This window comes from Macrobrachium nipponense, chromosome 36 (assembly GCF_015104395.2).
Source record: "Macrobrachium nipponense isolate FS-2020 chromosome 36, ASM1510439v2, whole genome shotgun sequence".
Taxonomy (NCBI): domain Eukaryota; kingdom Metazoa; phylum Arthropoda; class Malacostraca; order Decapoda; family Palaemonidae; genus Macrobrachium; species Macrobrachium nipponense.
The window spans coordinates 44,074,380-44,087,515 of NC_087220.1; the positions used below are offsets into that span (position 1 = coordinate 44,074,380).

Below are 13,136 nucleotides of genomic sequence, written 5' to 3' on the forward strand. Positions count from 1 at the left end.
TGCAATGAAGAAAGTAAACAATAAACTGTCCCAATTTGTGAACTACATTCGTGGACAGCATTGTCAAGAAATATATATACAAAATATAAACTTATTTTGTGGAAGAATACCATATAGAATAGAATTTAGGCCAAAGGCCAAGCACTGGGACCTATGAGGTCCTTCAGCACTGAAACATAAATTGACAGTGAAAGGGTTTGAAAGGCATAGGCGAAATAGTCTATTAATTGATGGGGGGGGGGGGGGGGGGCTGGCACCTGGGGGACATAGCTGAATATGGGGGTCACTAGGCATGCACAAATTATAATACTCATTCTTTTTTTAAGTCATATGGAAAGATATTAAGGTTGTTTTAAAATATTTAAACCTATCAGTTTGTGGATCAAACTTGCTCAGATATTTTTTCAATAAAAATTACGAACCTCTGACCATAATTGTAAATCCAAATCAGATATTATATGTACCTAATGGTTTGGCAATGAAATAAAACCACTTGGTATGTAAACATAATATAATCAAGAGAATCAAAATTGACACTTACTTATTGTAAAAAGGAAAAAATATATTGGAATTAATCATTTAATATATCTACGATATGCTTAAACAGTGAGATCAAAACAAATTAAGACATTTGATTGCTACAGTTAATGACTTCAATTGATAAGATTCCATTATAATTGGTTACTTGATTATTGAACCTAATCATTTAATCAATAGTATTAGTAACCGAATGATGCAGAGATAAAGGAAAATTGATTTATTTCCTACAGTTAATATAGAAAAACTCCACTTATCTTCGTATGAAAAAAAAACTGCCAAACTACTTGATGTATAAAACTTTAACATTAATAATAATAATAATAATAATAATAATAATAATAATAATAATAATAATAATAATAATAATAATAATAATAATAATAAAATTAAGCTTAGGCTTTTACTACAAGCTTCATGAACTCAAAATGGGGGGGAACCAGTTTCAAAAGGGGGGCACATCCCCCCCAACCCCCAGTAGTTACGCCTATGTTGAAAGGTGTAACAGGAGTAAAACCTGGCAGTTTGCCCTATGAATCAATTGTTAGAGAGGATGGAAAGTCAGATGGAAGAAATAGAATAAACACGGAGGTACAGTTAAAGGAATGAAAAGGGTTGTAGCTAGAGGTCATAGGGACACTGCAAGGAACCATAAGTAATGCCGACAATGCACTGTGTGAGGTGCCCTGGTGGCACTAATCCCCTTCCCTCCATCCCCCACAGGATTATTTTGTGTAAGTTTATCAATGATTTTTCACCTGGAAATTTAGTTTTATATTTAAATTCTTGTAAACTTGCCAGTCATGAGTGTGAACATATAAGCTGTGTGGTGTCAATTGTAGGAAGATATATAAAATAATTTTGTAAATCTAAATGGAATACTTAAATAAAAGGATAAAAAGAATTACAAAAAAAAAAAAAAAAAAAAAAAAAAAAAAAAAAAAAAAAAAAAAAGTGTCATTTTAACCATACATATTTCCATGATGGTTTTACATGAATTGAGAAAATTACTATTGTAAAATTTGAAAACAAATGTTGTCCTCAATAAGATATACATAATATGCACATGTGCATAAAACAGCTGCAAAACTAACAAGAGGGGAATGTAAGATATACTGGAATGGAATATGAAATAAGGTCATCAGTACTGAAAGGGAAATTGAGAATAAAAAGGTTTTAAGGTGTAACAGGAGGAAAACCTCACAGTTGTATTATAGAACAATTCTTGAGAGAGGGTGTAAAGTAAGATAAAAGAAAGATAATATGGTTGGAGGTACAGTAAACATAATGAAAGAGGTTTCAATTAGGGGCCAAAGGGATGCTGCAAAGAACCTTAAGTAATACCTACAGTGCACTCCTATGAAGTGTAAGAAATATGTACTACAGTGGATAAAAAGAATTACTACTGGTAGATCTACACATATAACCATATACAACAGGAGGTTAAGTTTACAATTGACTTGTGACTGAGAAAAGCTTAATTATCTTATTTTTCCTTTAATTTAATCTTATTGCTTATTTTCTCTAATTGGCAGATACTTATTCCTTACCTGTGGATGCCACTCCCGCCTCAGCTAGTTCAACAAGTGAAATCTATCGCCGGCCTGTCTTTCAGTCCCCTAGGGCTCTAAGGCGGTGCCAACGACCTGACTTTTCAGCAAGATCCCCAGAAAGAAGTGCAACATCTGCATTGCCATCAACAGTTACAACACCACCAACAACCACAACACAGACCTCAAGCCATCACCATGAACACCCGACCTGTTCCTGTTCCTGCCGCGTCCACACCATTAGGGTATGTAGTGTGGAAATAACCATAGATGTCCATGGGGTGAGTCCTTTACATACATAACCATTCCTACTTATTTGTCCAATTTCTTTACTTTGCTCCAAGGTGACGAGTGCTCTCGTTACACTGATATGTAGTAAGTTAAGAGGTAATGTACTACAAGTCAAAGTGTAATTCATTTGACTTTCAGATAATGGGATGGATTTCCTTAAGAATGAATAGGAAGTATGGTACTTGTATAGTTCATAGATCAAGCATTTGTCAATAACTTACATTCAGTTTACTGCATTGTCTTAAGAGTCATTCATACTAACATGTCATATGTATATATTGTGAACCAAAAGGAACCTTGCATGCTCAGATTTCAAAGAAGTAAAACAGCTTAAAATTTGTGTTGTATTTATTTGCTGTTAAATATATATATATTAAAAACTACGTTTCATTTTTCATAAGCATTAATAACTCAGAGTTTTGCTATTCGTTAAACTACGAACAAAATATGTACTATTGCTTTTCAAGTGTTTAAGCTATGATCCCTTCTTTAAAGACACTGAATTTTTCAGGGGTGCGAAAGTCGTAGCAGGTCCAGGGAGCGTTGCTTACTGGGCATGGCCGACTTGGAAAGCGTGGCTGTGGGCAGAACAAGTGGTGCAGGAGGGCGTAGTATTGGCATAACCAATATCAGTGGGTGTGTGGGTGTTAGTGTAAATAATGGTAACAGCAATGGTGGCCGAAATGGAGGTGGTGCCAGTGGAAGTAATAATGTCACTGGTGGTGGGTTGGGTCTTCCTGGAAGCTATCCAGTCCAGGGAAGTAATAATGGTGGGCAGGGAATGACAGTAGGAGGTACTGCCATTAGAGGAAATGGTGGTGGACGTAGTACCTCCAAGGGGTCAAATGGCGGTGGTGGACGCAGAGGCGTTCACCAGCCAAATTTTTTAAAGACAGTGTCTATTATTGATACACTGAGTGAATTGGCTCATGGACCAGAAGTACGATGTCTAACACAAGAACCTCGCCCTCAGTGTCAGACTCGCCCACACACTGGGTCAAGGGTTTCCTCTTCGTCACGCCCCACCACGACCAGTACATCGGCAACCTTAGGTGGAATGGCTGACTATGGAGACGAGGCCCCAACACGCCCACCTGGACCGCCCGTACTGTCAGCAGACTTTCAGCAATATAGTGAAAAAATTTATGATGCCGTTACTTCGCGGGCACCTGAGCCCGAGTTGCGTACTGGCCGTAGAGGGCGGGTCCGAATGCAAAGTTTGCATGCACATGCACTGCCAAGGAGAGAGAGAGCACATGTCCGAGAGGAAGCAGCTGCCCATGGCACTGCTGTCCCCTCATCAGCAGTTGAGGAAGGTCAAAATAACACAGGGATGACTCAGGAAACCAGGAGGGAAGAGGAGGAGGAAGGCGCAGGAAAGAAAAAACCAGAACACCGTGGGCGTGAAAGAGGAAGAACACCAGATTGGATTAAAAGAATTTTTGATATTGCAAAAAAAGGAGACCTTCCCTCATTGGTAAGAATGTTGTACGATTGCAAAAGAATTTTTTCTCATTTTTATAACATTAATTTCTTTAATAACTATTAATTTAAATAAGGTGTTTTTGTGTTGTCAATTTAAAGTCATGAACTTCCAAAAACACAAGTCATAGGTTTACACAGCTCTTTACAGAATCATCTTTCACTCATACCGGATCCTGTACATTTCATTTAAGAATGAGCTAATATTCTTCTGTCAACAGAAAGAAATCTTATTCTGGATATAACCCCTTCATGGATAAGGAATCCAGATTACATTAACAAATGCCATACATAAATGACTTTGCAGAAACGTAGTGTTGCAGACATGGAAGGTACACTAATCAGGAATTTGAGTGACCACTGTGGTAATAACCTTCTACACGTTATGGCTGTATTTGGACACTTGGCTCCTCTCGCCTGGTTGCTGACATCTCAACAAGTACTAGTCGATGCTTTACATGATGAGAACAAGTTTGGACTGACACCCCTTGTGTGTGCTATAAAAGTGAGTCAGGCATTACTCAAGGTTGTGTAAACAAGTTTTTTTACTTTTCTAGAGACATTAAAGCATAAATAGCACAATACATATACAAACTTGTACGTAAATCTAAACACTCAAGCTTGATGTAACAACTATTAATGTAATCTGACATTTGTTAGTATTGTACCAAGATTTAAGCTTATAATGGTGCATAAAAACATTGTTTAAGGCTAAATGCTTATCATACAATAATTATTTTGGACATTGGATTTTGTTTTATCTAATTAGACCACTTACTAGCACCCTATCTTACCCTCAGTATGGTCGGCTTAGGCTGGTACAATGGCTGGTGGAAAACACCGGTGTCAGGGATAAAGTAAGGTGCAAGGATGGCGAACGATCGCTGCTGCATATTGGTGCAAAGTATGCCCAAGAGGAGGTAAGAGTACCACTTATATTTTCTGGAATAATTTCCAGAACATCACAAAATAGCAGTGTGAACACTATGTAGCATTGTCCCCATAATATTTTTCTTTACTGTCATTGTGGAGTGTTGCTTACTAGAGTACTGTACCTCGCATTCTCCAATAATGATTTCTAACACCTGTATACCAAGCAAATTAAATATAAGGTAAATCACCTATTAACATAAGTTACAAACTAAAAGTATCTAGTAGTTTAAATACTTAGACATACCCACTTGCTTATATAGTAAGTAAAGCTTACAGAAGTGCTTAATTAACTTTGTTTCCTGATAATCAAATCTCATACATAGGTGTGATATTTAAGCATACCGTATTATCCATTTATAACACAATTTCTACATTTGACTGCATAAAGCACTTGAAGAAAATTTCAATTCAACTTCATCGTTTTTTCAGATTGTGAGCTGGATTGTGGATTACATGATGGCTCATGAAGTTCCTCTAGACAACAAAGATCACCATGGCAATACCGCTCTCCATCTGGTAGCAAGGACAGGAAACTCTCGAGTGTGTTCCATCCTACTCCAGCATGGTGCAGATGTTACACTCAAGGTATTATTATAGAAAGAAACTTTTGCACTCTTTTCATACATAGGGCCTCACAGATTAGTCCTTTCATTTACAGTGCTTCACCTCTTCTATCATAATCAACTTTTTGTTTCATTCAGTCACAAATTCCTAAATGAACAACTCACTTCCAGTATTTTAACACTTGATATTTATAGTATTTTAACACTAACAATTATAGTCATTGCTTCATCTTCCTGATTCCCAGTTATCCTCATAGCCCTTCTCTTTCTCATATTGGTTCTCAACTATTTCACTAGTCTTTGCAGTGTCTTTTTGCTTTCAAACCACAAGAAATTCTAGTAGCTGTTATTTTTATCATTTATAATTATTCAAGTAATAAAGTACCATATGGTTATATAAAGCTTTGTTCCAAGATTGTGTATTACTGTAACTTCCTTGAAAAAAGGGAAGGAATAGCAATAAAAATTACAAAGTGTAAAAGTAGAGTCGGAATATAGTACAATGCATCGCAGTTTTATCAAGCTTTCTTCCAAGATTGTGTATTACTGTAACTTCCTTGAAACAATGGAAGGAATAGCAATGAAAATTACAAACTGTAAAATAATGAGTCGGAACATAGTATTATGCATCACAGTTCTATGCTTATTGCTGCATTGCAGTTAGGTATAGTGAATTTCAGGAAAAAAAACTGTTGGTGCTTTATAAAATAGTAACTGTAGTGAGCTGATATGATACCTAGCCTGATTTAACTGTTTAACATAACATAAAAATTCTCACAAGGACTTTATTTCAGCTGCAATCTAATAATTTCATTTCATGATAAAATCTATTTCAAAATGTTTGCAAAATCCTCAGATTTAAATTTTTGGTAACTCTCTTTTCCTCTCTTGGCATACTTTAAAATTCTCCTACTTTTTCCCTCTGGGTTATTCTAGGGCATTTGGTTGTCCAGCCCACTAATGTTTGTATTTTTCTATATCACACGTACTGTAACTGATCATTATTGTTTGTAACATGCTAATCACACTAACTAGCTAACACTAGAACACTGCATAACTTGTATGATCAATCTAAATTAACATCACTACTCTCCTTGGCAGAATGACATGGGCCAAAAAGCATGGGAAGTATGTGTAGTGCGTGGACACTTAGCTTGTGCCGAATATCTGTGTGTCCATGAATCAGGCCTTGCACTAGCCACAGACCTAACTAGGAGAGAGGCCGAGCTGGAAGCAGCAATGGCAGACAACCATGATCTCAGGGTCAATTTCAAGTAAGTTTGATATTACAATTTACTACCTTTAAATCAAATTTAATACTTGCAGATTCTAGATAAGTACTATTGTAAATCCTCTTTTCAATCCATAAAAATTACCATCTTGTCCACAAATTAAGCATCATATTTGCTCTACCAGAGAGGTAATGAGTGTAGCACGGAGGTTGGTAAAAGAAAGAGAAGAAGTGATGAGAGAGCTTTCAAGATTACATGATCACATGGTGGAGGCCCATGACAACATCATCATGGCACTTCAAGTACTGGCTGAAGAAAACAACTCCCTAAGAGACAGACTTAATGGTGTCAGGCACTCGACCCACACAAGGTAGGAACATTGCATGTACTTAGGTCTATTTTGGCATCTTAAATCAATGGCAGAAAAAAGCAATGATGTGAACATTCCAATTGCTAAGAGCTAAACAATTTCTAACAAAATTAAAGTCCTAATTAGTGTAAAACATTTAAAGTTGGCAAACTCTTTCCAGGGAACAAGTTGATTCTGTAATAGGATACGTAAATGGCCTTCATGAACGCTGGCAAGGTGCTCAAAAGTCCTGGTTTGGATCGTCTTTAGTTGACATGGAACACAGGATGTTGCTGGTGGAAGAAGCATGGAAAAAACTTAAGCATCGCAGCCACAGGACAGTTGCTTCTACTCACCATCCACTAGATATTTTCAGGTTTGTTATAAATAAATACAATGAATTTATTAGTGACACTTTATAGTAACACATGACTGAGATGAGTATTTCCGGGTAAACTGCAATATTTACTGCTGTTTCATTAACTCGACTTTCTCTCCATACCAGGGCTAAGCTTTGTTCTGTCCGTGCCCAAGGGGGTGATGGTCGGCTTGGAGATCTTCCATCAATCTGCTCATCAGAAGAATCTTTGGCATCTCTCTTTCCTTTTAGTGAAGAGGAAGATGTCTATGAAGGTGTTGAGGATTATACTGCTCCAGTTCCTCTATCTCACTCATCACCAATTAAAGCAACAACCATTGCCTCTAATCCTCTGAGAACACCAAACATGAGCATGACAGAGGTTCGGTCTGAAACGCTACCGGCTCGTCTTGATGCATTAACACCATGCGCTGGTCATTCAGAGCAACTGCAAGAGGCTGATTACCTCAGCCGGAGTGAAGCTGCTCTTACAGAAAGGGCTCTGGACTCTTCAGTAACACATGCTTTGTCACCAAGCACTTCTTTGTTTAGGAATTCTTCTAAACCCAAAGAAAATACTGGCAGGCCCTATTGGGCTGATGCTAGTTTGAGTCCTGGCCTTGGCCTTATTAATGAGAAGTTAGGGGGCTCTCCTCTTGGTGAGAAATTAGGTAAAGAGGAGGTTAGTCAAAGACTGAGAGAATTAGCGCTTACCTCTGAAAGTGGTTCATGTTCAGTGCTTGAGGTAATAGAGCCCTCTAGTGATGAAAGTGACACCCCTCCTGATGATGATCCTGGAACACTGGACCCTCAGAGTGGGCCCCGGGGAGCGCCGGCCCTGCGGGCCAGTGAAGAGAGCAGCAGTGGAGAAATACAAGCTCCATCTCTGCCCTTCGATCGGCGCCAAAAACGAGGTACTAGAGCAAGTCATGATGAAGGTGATGCAGTATCACGAGTTGGAGAAGCAACAACTACATCTAGTGAGAGTGGAACTGACTCAACATGTGTGAAAGAGGTAGATCTCTTACGTGGCACTGATACCTCAAGCAAACACTTTTTAGAGAATGAGACATCCCTGGGCGCCGCTGCTGTGGATGTCTCTGAATCACGTGGACAGCGGCACCTAGGTGATGGAGAGGGTGGAGAGAGTGTAGTTCAGGAAACTCCTGGGGGATCAATTCCTTCTACTATTAAGCGTAAGGGATTTCTCCTTAAGTTTAACATAAAACCACGCTGGCCTTCTAAACGTAAAGTAAAAATTGTGCGAAAAGTGCCAGAAATAAGTGCCCGAGATTTTCAGGAAACATATGGAAATGTACGGGAGTCTACTTTATCTCTGGGCGACACTGATGCCCATACTACCACCGAGTCCAACACTTCATCTAGTCAAGATTGTAGTAATTCGTCTGAGGAGTCATCTATAGGCAAACCCACCTCTTCTACTTGTACAACTTCTTCTTCTACAATTACAACACGTCCCTCTGATCTTCCTGAATCAGAGCCTGCCAGGCATGGACCACGCAGGCCAACTGAGATGTGGACGGAAAGTAGCACTGCCAGTGTTGCAAGTACTTCACCTATGAATGCTGGTGCACCTTCCAGTCCTCCATTACAAAACAGCAATGAAATATTGCCAGACGACTCTTCAACACCTGCATCACCTCTATCGTCTGCGACTACAGGATTTGAATCCATTGAAGAAAATCTGCCACCAGTTCCTGAAGAGTCAGTGTTAAAACCAGGCAGTGAGGCTAGAAGTGTAGCAGCTTCTGAAGACTCTGGTATTGTTGCTCGACCAGCTTCAAGTGCTTCCAAGTCAGATTCAATATCTCGACCCGAGTCTTCTTCCTCTACATTTCCACCATTCAAGAGTGACTATCCACTTCAGAAGGGGTTTTCTCTAACTCAAGACCTTCTTCCAACACCGGACTCTAGTACTGCTGGGAGAATGTCTCCGGCACCAAGTGAAGTTAGCAAAACTGAGTCAGCACTTTCTCCTCCATCTCATGCCTCAGATGTTAGCAAAAGTGAGTCTGCTCGTCAGCTGAGTGTTGGAAAGGGAAGTGTAGGTGGTAGTACGAGCATTAGTAGCAAAGAAGGCTCAGCTTCTTCATCATCTGACTATTCATTAACATTACTTCCTCTGAAAAAGCAAATCAATGTAAAGACGGCAGCAATCATAGATATCTCCTGTGAGCCTAAAGGAAAAAAGTCTGATCAGCCCAACATCAATTCATCATCAAGAGTAAGTAGTGCCATACTCAAACTTGGAGAAATATTTATTCACCAAAATAATCTATCTAGCACCTATTAGATCTCAAGAATATTAAACTCTAACATGAAGCTTACAATATGATATAATGTACTGCCCATCATATTATTACGGTAAATATTTTGCATAATTAAAAAATGTATAAAAAACTAACAAAACAAACTAAAGCTAATAAAACAAAAATAAAATAGCATTACCTATAGCAAAGATATACACAATTCAATAAGGATTGGTAATTTTTGTAGAGTAAATTATACCAAAACAACAGTACGTATTAATTAATACCATACTGGTATCGCATTTAAAACTAATTATGCATAAAGGTGGTTTAGCACATTACTCCAAGTCAGACCAACTTCACATTCTCAGAAGAATGTTTGTAAACCAAGCACAATATAAGGTATTACATACTAAAATAAATAAAAGGTTTATGAAACTGGTGACTTGCACAGTTAGCAATGTACAGTTCTCACACTCACTGAAAAATAGACGTATCAAAGTACATACTTCAAAGTTTAAAAAAAAGAATACAGTAATACCTCGAACATTTGCAAGGTTAGGTTCCAGAACCCATCATAGATCAGGAGGAATTGCAAATGTTTGGTATAAGTAACTAAAAATGCTAATAAATGCTTATTTCTAGAGTTTAAACCCTAAATATTACTCCAATCATGCTCCCAATTACCCATAAAAAGATATAAATAGTTGATGTAAAAACACAGTAGTATACAGTAACACCTAACGGATATTTGCCACACTAGCACATTTACAGTACAGTATATCAATGTTACCCCTATACTAATTAATGGCTGCCATTTTCTTTTGCACTCGAAGTAAGATAAAACCAAGTAACTGATGCAAATTAGTTAGGTTCCAATGAAAATTTTGCAAATCTATGAATTTATGAATCCAGCAATGCGAATGCACGAGGTATGACTGTATCTAAAGTATTAACTTTAAAAGAATATAATCATGAAAATAAAACTTTTCATTGTAAAATTTATTTGGATTTACCTACTGTTAAAGCTAGCTTGCATCTACAACACAAAAACGTAAGTTAACTTTAATAGTAGGTGATTCATCCCCAATAATCAAGTGTTTCACGCTACTGGAAAAATAGTGATCCACTTTAAGCCTCCTGCCAATTTAAGACAATTATTTCCACTGCAGAGTGACTGTGATAGCAGTAAGAAGAAAGAAGAGGGAGATGAGAAACCTTGGTATGAGGTTTCTGATGAGGAATCTGACGATATCCTGCTCCCAGACCGACTTCTCAAGGGGAAAGTTATCTCCAGGCCATCATCATCCTCATCAGAAGATGAGACAGAAGTTTGTTAAACTTCCAACCTGAGATTGCACTTGCAAACAGTAAAGGACTTTTTAAAAATTTCATTACTAATGGAATTCCAGTGATGTATATTTTTTTGTAATAAGGACACTTTTCAGTAAAAGTTATATGAATATAAGTTTATTCTAAGTAACAAATTTGAAGCTAGTTGTAAATGATTTTAAACAATTAAGTGCTGTACAGACTAAACTAAAAGAGGACGTGAATGTTCATAAAACAAATCCTGCTCTGTTGGTTGTAATGGTTTCCAAATCTAAGTGCATTAATTTATCCACTCATGAAAGAAATGTTTGAAAAAAAATTTGCTCATCAACTACCTATAAGTAAAAATATGTCCATATCACTAAAGGAAAACCAGCAATTTTATGTGTAATGTAAATGCCAAAAACTTTGATAGCCACTTAACGAAGTAATATTTTCTAATTTTGGTCAAAAAGAAAATGGCCATATGGCCTACCAGAAAAATGACCCAACTGACTGCAGTTAGCTGTAAAAGATAGAGGCTACACTATTCTACAACAAAACTGCCGCAGGCTGTTCACTACGCTTAAATCATACAGATATATATACTGTACATAAATAGTGTACTGTATGTATACTAGTACATAATTCCATATATAAATATATAGTAAAAACAAATATTTGGTAATAACAGAAAATAAGACATGTTATCCAAACTTGACAGCAAATCTGTTAATAAACCCTGCTGTAACTGAGTACAATGCATATACCTTTATATGACTGCAAGTATACAGATATTTGACATAACTAAAATAACATTTAGTGCTGTAACATTATCTTTATGGCTATTATTATTGTATGTATTTCCAAGGGTAAAAAGTTTGAGGAAATTCAAGTGCTCGATAATTTAAGAAGATACAATTTGCTTGTTTACGTTGCCAAGAACTCCTCTGACCACGTGCTGTGCCATTATCATGCAATGCCAAATAACAAAATACTGCAGAAAATGTACTATATTGTGCCAAACGTTCACGGACACCACGTAAAAGGTGCTGTATTTAATAGAGAAAATGAATTTCATTGCAAATTGTCAAAAGGATCATCAGCATTGACTAAATTATTCATGCAACTGTCTCGTCTATTTTCTCATAATTCTTCATAACTGAAGTACTCTTGTGAATTGTCAACTGTAACTCATCTTAATTCCTAGACTTTTCCTTTCTTTAATGAAGCACTGTTGTAACTTTCCATTTCGAATTCTGTCATTACTTTAACTTCTGCCAATTTCATGACTTTCCATAATTTAAACCCATACTATGAGAATTTAATCTTACAACTATTAGCACATTTAACCATCATTTTTTAAAATTTGGTTTAGATTATCATACTTTCCATCACAGATACAAATTTTGTACGACAGTTGCATCATCACCATCAGCAACTGTAATAATTGGTATCCTTTTTGTGATCATATAAATTATTCCCTGTAACTATGACTGCACTGCCAAGCACTTCATTAAACTCATGAAATTCTTACATTTTTTATCACAGCATCTCCACTAAATGCAAGCGACAGATCCTTGATTATAGCATTTAACTTAAACTCAGTGATGGTGTGAATGAACCAGTCATAATGGGAATTGTAACAAATCACTGCATATGTATCTGAATGAGAAAAATTAATGTCTTAACCAAAGGTTACATAAACATAAAACTTTAACATTTTCCTAAATCACCCTCATCTCTACCAATGTCCATCATCTATCTATACACAGTTGGTTTGACTATGCATTATAGTACTTCACAAAGCTCATGCAGTACTACGAAACTTGCAATGATATTTGTAATGAATCTTGTATAAGTCTACCTCATATTCCCACTGTTATGTAATATGAAGTCACATTGTTTATAATTATTGATCCTGTTGTGTCTTTCTTCTTCTTTTTCATGTTTGAATATATTTCTTTTCCACCTGAGCTCATGTGTCTAATCAATATAAGATGTAAATGAAATTACTTGAATTTTATTTCCCAAATTATTGTAAACTCTAAGCCTTATATGATTGCATGAAAAGGATCCTAGATGAAATCAAAACAAAGTGGGGCTCATGCAAAACAAGAACACTATAATTATCAAGACAAAATAAATTTACTAGACTAGAGAAAAAAGTCTAAAAGATAAATATCACTTTGTGGAAGTGTAAATTCAAACACGACGATGCACATTAAGAAGTAATAATTAAAATAAAATTTCAACAATC

General features: G+C 36.7%; 1 protein-coding gene across 1 annotated transcript in view; it reads left to right on the forward strand.

The window, feature by feature from the left end:
• Positions 1-12,888, forward strand: part of LOC135203590 (uncharacterized) — a 120,336-nt gene extending 107,448 nt beyond the window's left edge. The window contains exons 4-13 of the mRNA XM_064233375.1: positions 2,073-2,332; positions 2,890-3,855; positions 4,168-4,365; positions 4,661-4,780; positions 5,223-5,378; positions 6,458-6,630; positions 6,773-6,958; positions 7,119-7,313; positions 7,443-9,540; positions 10,738-12,888. Coding sequence (XP_064089445.1) covers positions 2,073-2,332; positions 2,890-3,855; positions 4,168-4,365; positions 4,661-4,780; positions 5,223-5,378; positions 6,458-6,630; positions 6,773-6,958; positions 7,119-7,313; positions 7,443-9,540; positions 10,738-10,905 — 4,520 coding nt within the window. The 3' untranslated portion in view covers positions 10,906-12,888. The remainder of the gene's footprint in view (positions 1-2,072; positions 2,333-2,889; positions 3,856-4,167; positions 4,366-4,660; positions 4,781-5,222; positions 5,379-6,457; positions 6,631-6,772; positions 6,959-7,118; positions 7,314-7,442; positions 9,541-10,737) is intronic.
• Positions 12,889-13,136: the final 248 nt, after the last annotated feature.